The sequence below is a fragment of the Sceloporus undulatus genome, chromosome 6 (assembly GCF_019175285.1).
Source record: "Sceloporus undulatus isolate JIND9_A2432 ecotype Alabama chromosome 6, SceUnd_v1.1, whole genome shotgun sequence".
Lineage (NCBI taxonomy): Eukaryota > Metazoa > Chordata > Lepidosauria > Squamata > Phrynosomatidae > Sceloporus > Sceloporus undulatus.
Genome location: NC_056527.1, coordinates 32,403,705 through 32,422,578, shown reverse-complemented (window position 1 = coordinate 32,422,578; position 18,874 = coordinate 32,403,705). Strand labels below are relative to the sequence as shown.

Below are 18,874 nucleotides of genomic sequence, written 5' to 3'. Positions count from 1 at the left end.
GCTCTTTGTAATTAAATTTGCATCATCTGTCTCTGAAGATGCACCAGGTAAAGCTTTCTATGCAAGATCTTCTGTGGACAACTATAGACCTCCAGGTGTATTTGGACTACAACTCCCATCAGTTTTAGCAGGCATGGCCAATAGTAAGGGATACATTATCCCCTGTTCTAGATGGAAATGATCCAAAGTACTCTCAGCAATCTCATCTCACCTGCTAAGATCAATTTTATTTTCTCCCATAAATGCAGAGAAAGAAATAGACAAATGTACTGTTGCTGGTACTGCTCTAAAAACTGTTTTATATAATACATGTTACCTTTCCTAGAAGTCGCGGTTCCCTTCTCTGTCAGTAAATGAAATGATTTTAATATGAAAAAAGTAGTGCACATGGCTACAGCACAGGCTTGGCCTTTTTTCACTAGCAATATTCTGGAACAGAACTCTTGCTTCAGACTGTAACTGGTAGCCTGTAACAAGTGTCAGTGACCAACTGTACATGAAATATTGTTAAAGTACCTAGAAATAATAGGCATTTTTTAAAAGTTCAATTTATTCAACCAACCTTTAACAGATTTCATTTTCGTACAAAGTGACATCCTGTAATTGTTATTTTGGAGCGCGCTATAACCCCGACAGGCATGCACAGACAATGCAGTTTGCTCATTATGCACATGCTTTAGGATCATTTATTTTAATGCTTTCAAATAAATATGTTCCATGCAGCACACCGCAATAAATAAGGGGCAGCAATGTTCATATAGTACATCCATTCATAATGTAAGTCACCATGTGAAACACCACATCTAAAGTCTTTGGCCCAGTCCCATGGTTGCAAAGCGCACCACATCTGTACCCAATCATATCTGACTTCATCTGGATTTAATAGGACTGTGCCTGAAATGTTTGTGAGCCCAAATTTATCCGGAGGTTTCTAGCCAGTTACTGCAGCTACTAAAGTAGTTTTTTAAAAAGGCAAGAACTGAACCCACTTGGGTTTGATTTGTCCTCTCATAGGTAACTTCTTAAAAAAAAAGAAAAGGAAAGAAATATGAAGCATGAAAGCGTTCTGGATATTTTCAGACTGCTTAAAGCACAGCGTGATTAATAGGAAGGAGCTGGAACTCTTGGGTAATGCTGACATGAACATCAGCATGGAAAGCCACAACAATACTGATTCGACACTGAACAAGAGTGTAACTGATGGAGGGGAGGGGTGAGCACCTTCCTCTCTTCTAGGCAGAGATTTCCATGGTCCCTTCTTCTTCGCTGTCTGCTCTGTTGGCTCGGATTTCCACCAAGGTCCGGGCAAATCGGGTCCACTCATCGCTGTGTGGCATGGCAAGCTGCAAAGAGAATTAAATGGAGAAGAGTGTGACGAAATGGATGCAGTGTATCAATAAAAGGAGACTTTAAGAAGCTATATCATTGGGAGTTTTATTGTTTCTCACCAAAGCACATTATGGCTGGCAGTTATAAAAATTGAGAGGAATATTTTTGCAACCAGTTGAGCAGCTTGTTCCTTGAGGATAAAGAAGCTTGCAGTGGAGGGAGAGATTGAACAAATTTGCTCATTTTGAAAAGGATCTAAATTGCATAATCCAAAATGTGAACAGTATCGAGAAAGTGTTTTCAAATTTCATCATTGTCTTGAAGTAGGCTCAATGGAAGTATGCCTAGACTTTTTAAGTACCAAGTTCCCATAACAATAAGTATGTCTCCTAGAATTTTATGCATCTTGGTAATACCAGAATTGAACACCTCTGGCATAGTTAAATTTCCACATTACAAATTATGGATCCCTATGCAACAGGGGGCACCTGTTTATACAGCAGTGAAACATACGCACAAAATGTCTATAGTTTCTGACAAATGCCATCAAGAGCCATCTAAAATGGAGAGCTTGTAAAATGTGACAAAGACACTAATACTAAACTCACTGTTCAATCACAAACAAATGCCTCATATCAAGCTTACATACAGTATATCAAAGCAATGTCACCACAGCTTTGCAGGCATGTGTAAATATTATCAACCTTTGGCAGGGCTCAGAAAAGGTATCTTTTTGCACCTACAGTTCATAGAATTCCCCAGCCAGCATGGGGAGTGGCAAAGTTTGCTAGGAAATTCTGGGAACTATGCTTTTTAAAAAGGAGTAATATTTCCAAACACTGATACATTTAAATTTAACTCATTTGGTATAAGGATGATAATAGCTTAACTGTTCAACCTCTGTATCCCCAAACAATGCTGCTGGATGGTTGGGCAGAAAGCAAAGGCTTCCAGTGTAGTATGGGACTGTGGCTAAAATCCTGCTGTATCACACCAGCACAGGCAGCAAGGTGCGGGGAGGAAAAAGGCCCAAGGCACAGCAGCCATGACGGCCTAAATACCCTAAAGGCACCAGATCCTGTCTGATCTTGCAAGATATGCAGGGTCAGCTCTGGTTTCTATATGGATGGTATACCACCAACCAATACCAGGTGCTGTGTCAAGGTACATATCCACATTTCTTCATTACAGCTGCATCCTTTTAGTATTCTGGGATTTGTAGTTTCCTGAGGTACTTAGAAGTCTCAATTGCATTTCTCTGAATTACAGCATTAGGGCTTTTTTGCAAAGAATTCTAGGTACCTCAAAAAACTATAAACCCTGGGATTCCACAGGATGGACCCACAGCAATTAAAGTAATACCATTGCATTATAAATTATATAGTATGTTTAGGTCCAAAATCAGAATGCTGCTGTAGTGAGACCACAATATAATACAACAAACCAGCTAGAATAGAGGACAGGTTGCATGTGTGTAAAACTTCAAATTCAGGTTATTCTAAAATGTTTATGCAGCATCTATGGCTGATGTCAAGTTTTTGTTGTCTTGGTTTTCTTTTGTTTTGTTGGGGTTTTGGTATGCTTTGTTTATATGAAATATAAATTGGACCTACAGGAGGAAAAAAAAGGATATAATAAAAATGCTAAGCACCTCTGAGACACAGCAAGCAATTTTTAAGCAAACAGAATTTTCCCCCTTCACTCAAAATTGAAAATACTTGGTAAAATTGCTCCCCCTTTATTTCATTTTTTATGAGGAGAGGATGAAAAAACAGGATATGTTTTTCAAATGCCAAGGATGCTTGGATATTTTAGCGATGTAGTGGGACAATCCCTCACAAATCATTCTAGTTGAATCTGGTGTTGCAATTTTTGAAAGATAATGCAAAATAAAATTGAAACAATCACCAAACTGCTTTTTCTATGTACATTTTCATACATTTAGAGCCTAGAAGCTAGCAACATGAATTTAAATTAACCGTGCACATTTTTACAGCTCTGTAAAGTCTGTAATCTCTCTCTGGATGCTCGTAGGAGAGAGGAACTGTTTAAAGACATTATGCAGTGTGCAGTAGGGCTGGAAAGAAACTGTCTCAAGACAAGAAGCAGCTTGACTTACTTTGTGTGTGCGTGTATTTTCATTCTGTTGCTGCTAATGTGCCATAAAACCATGCTAACCTTTAAGGCTGCTTCTACAAAGGAAGATCCCGTAGGTTACAAGACCATAAATGAAGTCTCACCTGGCCCAATTCTGTCTGAGCATGTGAACTGAATGGAGGTCTCAGGTTCAGCCCTTAGTACCTCTAAGTAGATTTTTTTAAAAAAAAAAGAAAGAAAAGAAAAACATTGCTGAAACCCAAGAGAACTTCTGCCAGCAGTTCAGTGCCTGCGGACTAGGCAGAACAATGTTAATGACACTGGAATAGATAGGATAATAGTCCGATTCAGTATAAAGCAGAACGTCCTGCGTTTGTAATCATAAAAACAGCTGCTACAATCAGGCACTGTATGGCTGCATCCTCACTACAGAAATAATCCAGTATGACACCACTTTAACTGTCCTGGCTCAGTGTTATGGAATCCTGGGAATTGTAGTTTGTTGTGCCACCAGAGCTCTCTGACAGACAAAGCTAAATGTCTCACAAAAACTACAGTTCACAGCATTCCATAGCACTGAGCCACAACAATGGGGTGCCAACCTGAATTATTTCTGTAGTACAGATGCAGCCTATGTGTATTTCAGGGGTTATTCAGATGATGAAAATAATCCAGCATGAATCCAGGTTGAATCTCTGTTGTTCACATGCATCCCAAAAGCACCTGATTAAGTGTGTTGGTTTTTTTTGGGGGGGGGGGCTGCCCAAAACCCCATATATACCGGATTTTTGTTCCGAGATTTGTATTGAATAACAGAAGTGAATAACTAATGTGAATAGACTAGGGATTAAACTCTGCATTCCTTGAATTCAAGTCGAATACAGTCACACTGTAGACTCCATATTTGCATGCTGGCACGTGTGAGCAAGCGAACTTGCAGAGATGCACAGAGATGCGGTTCCACAGTACGAATTGCAAACCCAGATCACGCGAGTGAAATTATTCCTATTGTTCCGCTTAAAAAAAATGACTGAACAACCCCCTAGTGTACACTAAGCTCTTCTAGTAACAGGCATTTCCATTCAGTTCCATAGAGGGACAAGTATATGTCCATCCTTGTTGCTACTCCTTCATATGAGGACAGTACAGAACAGAAGCCTTAAATAGCAGAGCATTTCCTTGTAAGCCACTATGCCAGCAAAAAATCCTTAAACTGGGACAACCCATTCCAGAGCAGACTGTTTATCCACAGCCATTGATGGTTGGCAAATCCATACATTTCCCCAATATCCTCCAAAGACAAGATAATACCTGAGCTACTATCCCCTCCCACAAATACCTGCTTGCTTTTACTTAAATTTAAGATGTTAGGCTACAAACAGAACAAGTAGCCTATGTAATCTCTGCTCCAGGGTGGGTGGGCAACAAAGACCCTAAAAAAAGTCTGACATTCTTAAAATGAATGTAACTACCTTATTACACTAGACAAATCCCACTCAGAAAAAGAATTTAAAAATTAGAAAAAACCTGCAAATGCAGGATGTTATTCAGATGTTTCTTCCAAACAGCAATAATGCGAAAATAAAACGAATGGAAAGTGGACAAAATCAACACCTTTTTATTTTCGGGAACTTCCTGAAAATAAAAAGGTGTCATTTTTGTCAACCTTCCATTCGTTTTATTTTCATGTTATTGCTGCTTGGTGCAAACTCATCTGAAAAACCATCCAGTATTTGTGAGTTTTTTCTACTTTTAAAATCCCATTTCTGAGCGGTATTTGTCTAGTGTGATAAGGCTCTAAGAGAGAGAATATATCCTCAGATATTACCCAGAGACACAGACATAGCCAGATTTACAGTTTTCATTGTGTATTCATCAGAAGCTAGTTCAACTTCCAGTTAGTTAAGAAACATGCTGCAACTGCTTTTTTAAAGGTAACTCTGCACATGATCCTGAATTTGTTCAATGACTGCAGTATTTAAAGCAGTATTAGGCCTGTTACAGACTGCCAAAATAAAGCTGCTTTGGGTCTCTTTGGAGGGATGCTATTTAAATGATGCATGCATCCTAAGAATCCGGAAGCTGCACCAAAAGCTGCACTCCGGTGCTTAGGAATGGAGTGTGGCTTTGGCGCGACCTCCGGACTCTTAGGACCCATGCATCATTTAAATAGCATACCTCCAAAGAGACCCGAAGCAGCTTTATTTTGGCAGTCTGTAACAGGCCTTAGAACACTAAAAATACTGAATACTGAACAGAAAAATATGCATGCAAAGAAAGCGGAAGAGGAGAGAACCATATTCAGGCATCATTTTAAGATGAACGATAAGGCCATGCATGTAAATGCATATCTGGGAACAGGACACTACACACTATGGGTGCCTCTACAGTGTAGAAATAATGCATTTGACACCACTTTAACTGCCACGGCTTCATCCTACAGAATCCTAGACTTTGTAGTGTTTGTCAGTCACCAGCACTCTTTGGCAGAGAAAGCTAAAGACCTTGTAAAACATCAAATCTCAGGAAGTGCTCCAATACTTAAAGTGGTGTCAAACTGCATTATTTGCATAGTGTAGATGGACTCTATATCATGGTTCTTATGCAAGAATAATGTTATAGTCTCCATCTTCAACACTCTCTAGTATTCATCATTTATCCTAGCCATGTGTAAAAGCACAAGGGGAAAGAGTTCTTTCATTAAACATATCAAGAAAATGTAACTGGTATCTGCTGGAAAGGCCTTTCTTCATAGTCCATCAGAAACAGCAACACTATGTAAAGACATGGCAAAGGGTCTTCTCTCTGTTGCACTTTGGTTATGGAATGTACTCCCCTTAGAGGACTTATTGATGCACTTCATTTGGGGACCAAACAAACACATGGTTTTTCATCAAAGCCTAAAGTGTCTAAGGGTCTGCCTTAAATCTGTATAAATGTACAGAATCCCCTTGGTGACTTACACTAGCATAAGCAGGGGTTACAGTAGTATAACAAATTTCCCAGCGTTTTCCAATGAATTAGTGAATTAGTTGCAGAGTAGTTATGTAACACATAGGTAAATCTAGTTGATTAAGTGGACGTACCCCAGTTGGGACCAAAAATAGGATTCAGGCTCTTTATATGCTAAACAGTTTGATTTACTGGGAAAGTGCTCAGTTTGTTCCTGGTAACTAGGAATGGCAACAGCATCTGGACTTACATAATTGAAACAATGCTCAATCAATCAATCAATCAATCAATATGAAACAAGCACTGATACTGATTTCAATCAGCCTTTCCCAACCAGTGTTCTCCACATTTGGACTACAACTTCCATAACCACCCAGCCACACTGGCAAAGACTGAATAAAACAAATGGAGGACTTATGTGTTGAAGAGAAAAAAACACTTAATAGGTTCTATGCCAATAGCAAAGCATTTACCAAACTGCTCTTTAAAAGAGGCTACAGATCAGCCCAGCCCCCTACATTCTCAAAGAATCTGGCTTTAATGTCACCATTAAAGTTTCATCTACCATATCTATGGCAACAATTTCTCTTCCTTTCTAAGCAAACATGGCTTCTACTCCAATTAAAAAGCTAGAGGCTTTCAGGTAAATGCTAGGAGGCCATTTTTTTTGACTCAGGTCAATAGTGTTTATGGGTGGTAAATCCAGCTCTGTGTGATTAATAACAGGTGATTAAAAAAGAATGGAGCAAAAATAAAGCTATTCTTATTCAGTTTTGCATCATTCTTCTTTAATCGCCCTATACTTCCTTTGTCTTGTAAGCAGAAGCCAACAATATGGCTTTAAGAGCATGCATTTCTTACAAAAGTCACAGAATTACATTTATCTTACTGATTCCTGCACATCAACCACCTGATATACATGTGAGCACTAAACTTAGAATCATCCAAGCCACTGTATTCCCCATCACTATGTATGGATGTGAGAGATAGACAGTGAAGAAGAAAGCAGATAGGAGAGTATAAACTTTGGCTACATCATGAAAAGGCATGACTTGTTAGAAAAGACAATAATGCTAGGAAAGGTAGAAGACTGCAAAATGAGAAGACGACCAAATGTCAGATGGCTAGACTCAAGCAGAGACTGAATCTACAAGAAGTAAGCAAGGAGTGGAGGATAGGGGGCTTGGAGATGTCTTATACACAAGGCCGTCATGAGTTGAGGTCAATTCAAGAACAGCTAAGGACAAAAAAATATTGCAGCAAAATATTTTGAACAGCTGGTTAATTAAGAACCGCAAAAAAAGAATCTGGGTAAATTTTAGTCTGGTTCCTCCAATAGCGTCAGCAAAGCAACTTTAAAAAAATTAGTTTTAGTTTCAGTTTTATTGTAGGCTATTTCAATCCTAGTTAGTCTCCACTTTCAATAGGTAATTTAGATCAGGAAAACAATGGGTTACAGCATTAAGGAAACAATCTTATGTCACCTGGGAGGAGAAATGAGGGAAAGATGTGTTGGACTTTTCTCTGTAGGGCCTGAATTTGGGCATTCAGACATGTCTTGAGAGAATCCATATATCTGTAGGACTCTTAGCCCTCCTGTTTATCACACAGGAGGAATTTCTCTTAATTTCGAATGAAAAGAAAGTGGGGCCAGAACGCATTCACGTAAAGTCGCTAGTTTAGCAAAATTACGTGAATGATCACTGCATTCGAACTGGCTCCCCATTGCTCCAAAATAGCATACCATTGCCCGAATTTGCGTGTGGCAGTCTATCACACAATAATGTGAAACCCCATGATTGCGCTCGGACTGACTTCCCATTGCCCAAATTTGTGTGTAGCAGGTTATCACGCAATAATGTTAAACCCCATAATTGCGTTCAGATTGCCATTGGATTATACTTCCAATTTCCTTTGTCTGATAAACTCCTGAGGCTAGGAGAACAGAGTTACCCATTATGCCAGCCTTGAAGCTTGTGTAATTAATTTCATCCATTTGGTTTTAGTGGGAGGAGGAAGAAGGTGCAGATATTGTGGCAGCAAAGAAACCCCACAAGTGTACAAACACAACAGTGTGAGCCAGCAAAGTCCTCCATGGAGTAGTTGGTCTTGCATGCAGCTCCCCATCCTCTAAGTAGTTACAATTGCTCTGCCACATGGGAAACTATTGTAACTTGCAAAGCAGCTTGTTATTCTGCTATTGTTAATCCTCTATTGAGAGCTAGCCTCCTCCTGAAGCATGGTGACACTTAATCACTTAAGGAGAAGGTATCCTTTTTCTAGTCTTCCAATTTGTGTGTGACATTTTTACACAAATGAACACAAGAAAGATGCAGTTTTGATTTTCTATCTGAGACCAAAAAAATAGATGTTTTGGGGTGTTTTTTCTCCTGCTACCACATCTACTTCACTGTCTCCCCCACCCGCTCTCACTTCTTTCTTCGGTGAAAGAAGCCTTTATAGAAGCCAGGAATGTAGCTTTACAGAAATTCCCATCCCAGCATTCTCATTTTTATATATTTTGTTCTAAATTATGTTTGGCTTCTAGAGAGCTAGTTAAAAAAGATTTTGAACAGCTGGTTAATTAAGGACCGCAAAAAAGAATTTGGGTTAATTTTAGTTTGGTTCCTCCAATAGCATCAGCAAAGCAAATGGGTTATAATGACTATGATGAGGCTTCAAAATAAAGACCAAAAGTGGTTTATCAGCATCCTTGTAATTTTTCAATTTAACAGAATCATTGTAGAAAACGTCTATCTCAGGAGAGCATTAACTATTAACTGTTTACTCTAAACCGAGTTTCCACTGTCCTGACATTATCCACTTACGTACTCCAGGACACTGGTCTGATTTTGAAAAAGGATTTGTTATAAACAATTTTGCATGTCACGATTTTTTGCACAAATCAGTCTTGAATAAAATAAGCTTTGGATCTTAGAAAAAACACTGCCAAACACAAAATCATAATGTAAATAAGTAACAGATAAAACAGCGATGGGTTTTAGTTAAACTTTTTCATTGGTGTCTTGCTCTGAAACACAGTTGGGAATTCTAGGAAAGTAGGAACTGAAAGTAAGCATTCTTAAACCCAATTTCTCTTTGATTGTTCACCTATTTACATATAGATTTCTGCACAGATGCATTTAAGAAGCTGCATAGAGAAAAGAGACATTGGAAGCTGACAGGGAATAAATGTCACATATAGATAACCTCACACAAATGCCCCATACTGCAGCAGTGGGCCCAATCCTTTCCAAATCATATGGGCACATCTACTCTATAAGCAAAAGTTTCCATATTAAAAATCCACACCACTTTCATTCTCCCTATGGAAGCTATTCATATTTAACCGAGGCTAGAGAATATATTTTGCAGCTAACCCAGTATGGGCAAACATATGCTGTTATATATGTGCACCTATTCTGGCTTTGATCTTGCGGTAGTATCAAAACTCCTTCATTATTTTTCTTTATATATAGTCTGAAAAAGTCTGTATTTTTCCAGGCAACTCCCAATGCCACACACATGGCTGGAAACAAAGTGGGAGGTAATATGGAAGGGAAAGGCCACCAAAGTAACCAAAAGCACCCTTTCACATAGCTACAGCACCACTGTGCTTAACTCTTCAGAGAACCTAGCATCAGTGCTAACAATGGATGAAACCACTGGCAAAGAGACTGAAGCCAGAAAACTGCATGCAGATGATTTTAATCAGTGCTGTGTATATACTGGTGTGCTTAACTGACGGGGTGGGATACCACAGACAGGCTACAGACTGTCTCCGCTCAATGCACAGCAGGTATCATTGGAATTGTACATACCACCCTTCCATAAAGTTCATTTGTGGGTTTTCGTCTCGATTAACCTCTGCTGTGAACTATGTCTTTGCATTGTTCAAGTGAAGTCTTTACCAACCCTGATAGCTGTATCCACCAGTGACAATATGCATAAAGGTTTTCACTGGCATGTGACTTTTATGAATACAGGGGTTAAGTGTAGAGTTAATACTCTCTCTCTCTCTCTCTCTCTCTCTCTCACACACACACACACACACACACAGAATCTAAAACTGAGGACTTCAACCTAGCCACATAAGAGTAAGTCTGTCAGACTATCTCGGTGCTGTTTAGAGAACTATGACAGCATTTTCAAGAATTTAACAATGGAGGTACCATTCAGTCAGAAATTATTGGAGCTGAAGTCAAAAGCACCTGGAGGACTAAAGATTGGGAACCTTTAATCTAGCCCAGTACTTTCTACCCTGATTGGCAGCAGCGGCAGCAGCTCTCTGGGATTTCAGATAGTTTTGCCAGCCTTATCTGAGCATCCTGATACTGATCTTGACAGCTTCTGTATGGAAAATGTATGTTCAGCCTAGGAGCTATGGCACCTTCCCAACATCTGGAGGGCCACATCAATCCAGGGCTTGAAACTTTGGAAAGCAGAGGGATGGTCAGTTTTTACTAGAAATTGGGGTGGACAGCCACAGAAAGTCTAGGGGATGCACTTGCCCCTGTTTCCCAGCCCCCTAGACTCCTCCATTCACTCACTTTTTTTCAAAAACCAGACATGACCAGACAGTGATTTCCACTTTAGAGGAAAAATGGCTTTTAAAAGATTTACCTTTCCCTAGTGAAACAGCCTTAAAATGAAGAATGGTGTTCCATGCAGCATTCTGGTTGTGTAATTATCTATTTAGATGCTGTGAAGTTTTAAGAAAGGGGCCCTGGGCACATTTGGGGAGGCACATTTGGGGAGAGAACAGACTTCATAATTCCCAACCTTGGTATAAGTACAGGGCAGAATTTAACTTCTCACGAAAGGAGGGTTTCAGAAATGTGCATCTACTCAGTTCTCTGGGATCTCCTTCACATAGCAGCTCACCCCACAGAGCAGGCTCCTCTGAGTTTCTGTGTAGTATTTTCATGTTACCCAAATGCCAGGGTCCCAGGAGGGCACCCATAATTAATATTCAATGAGGAGAAGAATGTCCAGGGGAGAAGAATGGGAAGGAAAGTTGGGAACAGTCAGACAATCCCTGGATATATGAATATTGCTCTCAGGGAGAGGTACTTTTGGCTTTCTGTTCAATTGTAAAAATAAGCCACAATTGCACCCATTGGTGAAGAGATTATGCAGATTCCAGTCTTGATTGATCTCTCCTCAGCTATGTGCTCTTGCGCTTCCCTCTGCTGAACCTTTCTGATCCCCAAATATGGACCCAGATCTCCTTAAAGGGTATGGCTGTTTCCTGGCACTGGGGGCACATTCACGGCTACGATTCTTAAGCAACCCTTTTAATATTAACTTACTATCAGAAGGGAGGGGTTAAAAAGAAGATGGATCTTGGGGTAACATGTGCCATGGGGAACTGAGAGGACAGGACAGTAGATGTCTATCTCTGGATCTATTCAAATGTTGGGCTAGCTTTTTATTTATTTACTTTATTTGGGAATGGACCACTCATCCTTCAGCATATGCCACAAGACAGGTAACAAAATCAGAGACGACATATTTTTAGAAACAAACAAACCATAAATCAACCACAGCAATTCAGCAATGGAAACAAGACTGGAGATTACAAACAGAAATATTGGGGCAAAGGGAACCCACAGCAATTTTAAATAAATATCCAAATGGACTGAGACCCCAAACCAATGTCCAGCTGCTTACCCTGAGGAAACAGAGTACACCATTATGTTCACAACAGTTATGTAACAGTTATGCAGTGCTGCCTTGATAACGAACAGCAACTCTGTACAACTGAATGCACAACCAAATGTGCAAACTTTTTCCAAATGTTTTCATTTACAATGTGCATCCAGATACAACATGGATGTACATCAAGTTACAACCATAAGCAATGCAAGATGCAACCATGTACAATACACAAAGCACAACCAAGCACAGTGATACTAAGCACAATCTATTTTTCATCTTCAACTAAATACAATTATTCCATATTGGACAAAAATGTCCAACTGCTTATGTCAGAAACCTTATGCATGTGGATTCTGGCCAACACTAAAAAAATTTTTAACTTAATAATTTAACAAAATTCAAATGCCACTGGAAGCACATGAAAGCAGGACAGACTTCTTGTATCAAGCACATACACCTGTAAAGAAAAGCTCAAAATTCAAGTGCCATCAGTCTTTCTCACTGTCATCCATCTAATATTAGAAAGTCGAGGAAACTGAAGACACAAGCAGACATACACACAGAACATGAGTGGCCTTACAATGCAGCTACACTACTGCTCCACCTAGTTCAGTATTCTTTACATAATGGTCTAAAACTTTCCATTAATTAACTAATACATGGTTCTTCCAGAGTGGTCTAAATAAGTGTGAGTTATTGCAATATGACTTGTTGGGATTTGCTGGTTTTTGGCTGATCCTGAGAAAGACAGCAACAAATACTTCAACCACCCTGTTTGCAAGAGCCCACTGAAACCAACTTATCTTAACTTCAGCATCACACAACTTTCTTATGTCTGTTCTGATGGAATTGATATTTTTTTTTGGGGGGGGGGGGGGACAAATGCAAGCTTTTTTTTTAACATGATCAAAACAGTCTTGGTTGGCTATTCAGTTAGGGCAGGAACAGACGGCCCTGAAGGGGTGGCTTGAAGCCGCTCCTTCCGAAGACAAATTTGGGCCATGGCAAACACATGCCATGACCCCAATCTGCCTTCAAGCCAGCCCCAAAAGGAGAGGCAAAGACCCACTCCTTTTACAGCCAGCAAAAAGCCAGTTTTTCCCACTCTGTCCCATGACGCTCCAGCAGCATGCAGCATGTAAACGCCATATTGCTAGAGCACCATGAAGCTGTCCATATCTGCGCAGTCTGGTGGCTTCAAGCCAGCTTCCCAGCATCATCAGGATGTGTACCAATGATGTCTAGGAGCAGGCTTTTTTGGGCAGTCTGTTCTGGCCCTTCCTTGGGTATGAAGAACCAGTTTTGTAAATGGACTGATATCTCAGCATAGAAATACAGTAGACCCTTGTTATACACTGGGATTTGGTTCCAAGATCCCCTGTGGATAACAAAATCTGTGAATGCTCAAGTCCCATTAAATATAATGACATAGCAAAATGGTGTCCCTTATAAAAAGTGGAAAATCGAGGTTTGATATTTGATATTTATACTTTTTTTGAACATTTTCAAACCGTGGATGCTTAAATCCGTGTATAAGAAGGGGCAACTAGCTACTCCATAGATCTCCATGATTTAAAAGCTATATTTGTTCTGTAGCATGATATCCTGGGAGAGGTGGAGATACAGTGCAAAATCATGGCTTTTTTAACACAACAAAAACGTCTTAACTGACTCTTCAGCACTTGGCCATGATAAATTACTTGGCCATGTAAATGGACTGATGTTTAAACATAGCAAATATAAGGGTGTTAGTCTATGGCTTTATACTGACTATTCATTCTTTAGGTCTAATGAGATCTAATGAGTTCTGTGAGTATATCATGGCACCATTAAAAGACTTTCACTGTTTTTCCCCCCGGACTCATTTCAAACTCGGTCTTGGCCAGCAAGTGATAAATAGGCTGCAACTTCCCTCAAAGTTGCTTGCCTTCTTCTGCATGAGCTTGTGATTGGAGTTTCATTTTCTGAAGAAGAAAGACCATAGCTCATTGATATAGTTTCTGTTCTGAAAGTTCCTTACAATGCAGCTAAACTACTGCTCCACCTAGTTCAGTGTTGTTTACATAATTGTCTAATTATGTTCTGAATAGTTCAGCCTCCTGCGCCTCCAAATAAGAGAACCACTGCTGGTCAACATCAGATGTTCTGAACTTCAGCCACCAGAATCCCCAGTCACAAGTCACATTGACTGAGGCATCTCAGGGCTGGAGTTCGTCTTCATCTTCATCTTTATGCTGCAGTGCTTTCATAAAACTTTGCATCACAGAATTGCTAGCCAATGAATATACCTAATATGCAAATCATTTTTATTTTATTTTAAAATAATAAAATTGTGTCTGTAAATTTAGCACATTCTAGAGTTCAGCATACCGAAGAGCTGTTTTCCAAAGGGCCACAAGTGTCCTAAATTCCTATTGTCTGCTATAGAAAGGCAAAGATTTTTGTGCCCTGTATGAGGAACACATGGATCTCTTGCTTTTTTTAAAGCCACCAAACCTGTGTACTTGCGGTCTGTTGGATCACAGCCAAAGCGCCTGCAAATACCATAAAATTATAGTTCAAATATGTTGTTTCCGCTTTTCTGTGGAGCAAATTAATGTCCTGAACTCTTCTGTAACTTGCTGCAATTTCAAGCTAACCGGCTCCTTATCAAGACATACATTCCATAGCTCTCTACATTTATAACTACACACAACTTTACCAACCACTGGAAAAAAAACTTAACACCATAATTAAGTCCTCCGTCACAAGCAAGGTTGCTATTGAAAGTGACAAGCTCAAACCACAGAAGAATCATAAAGATGATTAATTTTACAAACTAATTCTTGTTTCGGAAGATATTTCTGCAGAAAACATATGCCACTCCTAGGAAGAAAGAGGGGATGTCTGTTCAGCTGAATATTGCAAACAACTACACTATTACATTGATGTAATACAGCTTCAACCTAAATTTGGCACTGAGCATTTTTTCATTCAATTCCCTGTAGTAAGGCAAATAACTACAACAATTTCCTAGTCAAGCTGATTTTACTCAATGTATATATAAAAAACCCTAAATATGCTTGGGAAATGGATTTACTTTTCCTATATAGCCAATTTGTTACTGTAAATTCACTTTTTCTATGTTCCTCATTAGAATGCTCTACAATATTAGGAAACTGTTTTATTTTAAGTATAGCTTTTTAAAAAATCTACAATAAGATGCTGTACAGCATCATGCAATTCTTTAGACTCACTTATCAGCCAACTTTTCCTTCCCATCCCTGGGAGCAATAATTCTGTATCAGCTGCAAAGAACTGCATGGAAACACTGCTCTACATTTTCCTACAAAGTGGGGTGAATGAGGCACTTCTGCATCACCGAAAAGAGGAGAAAAGGAGACAAATGTAATAAAAATAGCACATATGAATCAAATTTACATATTACAGTTTGTACAGACAACAACAGATAGATGCAACCTTAGGAACTGCTGCTTTCAAAAAGAATGTCAGGAAAGTTGGAGGGAAGCAGAAAGATGGACAAACTCTATTAGGGAGGTCACAGGTAAGAATTTACAGGACCTAAGTAGAGAAGTGGAGGATAAGGAGTCTTGGAGATGTTTCATCCACAAGATCACCACGAGTCAGGATCGGCTCAAAGGCGATTAACAACAACAACAACAAACGTGTTGATTTGCCACTTGATAATCTATTCTAGTCGAGACTAACCAACAGGATTTGAGTCATGGCCTGGCAGGAATGGGAGAAGAATAATATTGGAAACTGGGATAAGGCCTTCCTGGTAATCCTCTTTCTTCTCTCAGAAGGCTAGAGATGGGAAAATAGAACTTTGAGATTATAATATTCCTTATCACTTACTTGTAGGTTCAGGAGTCAATTGTATTTGTGATACCTTTCCTACATAAATGCTTTATTTGTTTCAGCAACAATACCAGTGCCTACACCTGTGTAGGGTTGTAGTTAGCAGGCTGGATTCAGGACAGCCAGGTTCAAGGCAACCATGCAGAAAGGAAACTCATTGGGTGACCTTGCATTTGTCAGCCTAACCTGTCTGATAGGGTTGCAAAAAATAAAGTGAGGAGAGTGAGAGCCATTCAAGCTACTTTGAGCTCAACAGAGGAAAGGCTGCATATAAATGTAACAAACAAACAATCTGTTTGGGGAGGGCATGCAGTGCTGACATTTTACTCTTAATAGTCCCTCTCCCCTGGAGATCTAGCATGGTGTAGTAGTTCCGGTGCTGTACTAGGACTCCAGGAGACTAAGGTTTGAATGCCCATTCCACCATGGAAACCCATTGGGTCTTAGAAGAACACAATAGCAATCCCTCTCAGGCTCAGAGGAAGGCAATGGCAACCCCCTTGTGAACAAATCTTGCTAGGCAAACCCCATGATAGGACCACTTTAGGTTTACTGTAAATCAGAAATGACTGGAAGGCACACAGCAACAACTATAGCTATATCTGTAACATGGCTGCCTGTGAGGAAGAGATTTAAGGAGTGACAGGAAATATATAGAGTGATACAGCATTTTATATTTAGGTAGTGACAGCAGTAGACAGCCATAAAGCTCTCTATTACATATATAGCATATCTTTGGAGCAGCAGAAAGTATTTTAAATTAGTATATGAACTTTCATTTCAAATTAGGGATGAACAATCTCTCAGAGCACAGTGTGGTGATCTGAGCATTGGACTAGCACTTTGGAGACCAGGGTTCGAATCACCACTCAGCCATGGAAACTCACTGGATAATCTTGGGCAAGTCATTCTCTCAACCTCAGAGGAAGGCAAAGGCAAATTTCTCTCTGAACAAATCTTGCCATGATAGGATCACCATAAATCAGAAATGACCTGAAGGCAGGCAACAACCACAACAACAACCATGACCACCTCTCAGAAAAAGGAGTTGGTCTCAGGGTGTCATCAAAATCTGGAGGCACAGGACCATGTAAAGAGGTAGGAGTGCATTCAACTTAAATGTTACTCACCTTATTTTAAGTACTTAAGATGACCTAAGTCTATCCACGAAATGAAAAAAAGTTCAGCTGAAAATATACTGCTTTCTTTTTCATGGATGTATACATAATGTGTACATTAAAGATCTCAGAAGTTCTAGGGTAACCTAAATAATTAATATTGTAATGAAAAACACAAGGATTTAGGGTGATAATTACTGGACTTTCCTCTACTTACACTGGCTTACCCCCTATGGAGGCTACCAAAGCTAAGCATTTTATCACTCTAGTAATCAGTGATGGGTGATGGCCTTCATAAAACAAAGCAATTAAATCAGTTTTTTTAAACCTTGGCATTTTTTTCATTAAGGAGCCCTCATTTAAGCTACTCCCCCACCCAAAGCTATACTGGATACACCAGTCAGTGTAACTACAGGTATTAGTCTCTTAAATATGCAAGAGGAGTCTGAAAGCTCAGCTTTTCAGAAACAATTATTTCACAAAAGTAATCTAAAGGAAAAAGCAGCAGCTTGAACGCTCTTTTGATGATCACTAAAATTCTGAATTGGGGCCTACATGCATGCAAGTTGCCCATGTGTGCAAAAAAAAAAAATCCTTTTTCTAGCAGTAGGTTTAAGGGCACAAATCTAGATCTGGACAATGAGGAGGAGCAAAGGTCCACTACTGATTCTGATTCATATAAGCTCCCTGCTCCAGCAGTTTATAGTGGTGAAACCCTGTCCTTATGGCAAAGCTACACAATTAGAGGACAACATCAAGTTTGGTCTTTATAATACAAGAATAAACACTTCCTGCCCTCAAATGTCATTTCATCTCCAACAGTGACTTGCCTCCGAGTAAAACTGCTAACAAAATTATCTAACACAATTCCCAATAGATATGATAACCTCAAAGTGTAAGCAACAAAAACAAACCCTAATTATCCTAGGGCTGGATCTAAAAAATACAGTAGGCCTTTGGTATTCACCCCCCTGTGGATAACAAAATCTGTGGATGCTCAAGCCCATTAAACACAATGACATAGTAAAATGGTGTTCCTTATATAATATAGGGTAAAATCAAGGCTTGCTTTATGGAATTTATATATTTTTAAAGTATTTTCAAGTATTTTCAAGCCATGGAGGCTTGTCCGACTTTTTTTATTCCTATGGAGTGGCAATACATGCAGCGAAGACTTTTTCTTCTGCCACTACCAAGTTGTGAAATAGCCTGCCGGAGGAGATTTGATGTATCACTAGTCCTGATTGTTTTAAAAAGGTAATCAAGACATATCTCCTACAGCAGGCATTCCTGGATTAATATTTTACCAACCTTGGATTTAATCATTCAACAACTGCCCTAACTACCTCTGCCTTGTATTTTTAACAACTGTTTTAAATAACTGTTTACTAATTTAATTGTATTTTATTGTGGATGGGAGGGTTTGGGATACAATGGTAGCAAGTGATTACTATATTTATGGATGTTTTTAGTATTAGCCGCTTTGATCTTCTGTAGAAGCGGGATAGAAATAATAATAATAATAATAATAATAATAATAATAATAATAATAATAATAATTATTATTATTATTATTATTATTATTATTATTATTAGTTGAATCCATGGATAAAGAATCCATGGAGGGAGGACTGTATGGAAAAAGCCACTCACAGAAGGAATCTTTCTAGCCCCACTCTTAAGGCTTCTGGATTTTACCTTTGTAAAAGTACGGTCAGAATATCTCAGACACTTTATCTTCTTTGATTGACCAGTAATATCTACATGCCATCACTATAGCTCTTACGGTTGAATTGAGACTTCTTTCTTAAATGTAACTGCTGGAGCAACTACTACTGAGTCTGGCTACAATAATC

The 18,874-nt window shown here is 39.2% G+C and overlaps 1 protein-coding gene across 2 annotated transcripts in view; it reads right to left on the bottom strand.

The window, feature by feature from the left end:
• Positions 1-666: 666 nt before the first annotated feature.
• DYNC1I1 (dynein cytoplasmic 1 intermediate chain 1) overlaps positions 667-18,874 on the bottom strand; it is a 251,011-nt gene continuing 232,803 nt past the window's right edge. For both annotated transcript variants that reach the window (XM_042476919.1, XM_042476920.1), the window contains exon 17: positions 667-1,343. In XM_042476919.1, coding sequence (XP_042332853.1) covers positions 1,233-1,343 — 111 coding nt within the window. In that variant the 3' untranslated portion in view covers positions 667-1,232. The remainder of the gene's footprint in view (positions 1,344-18,874) is intronic.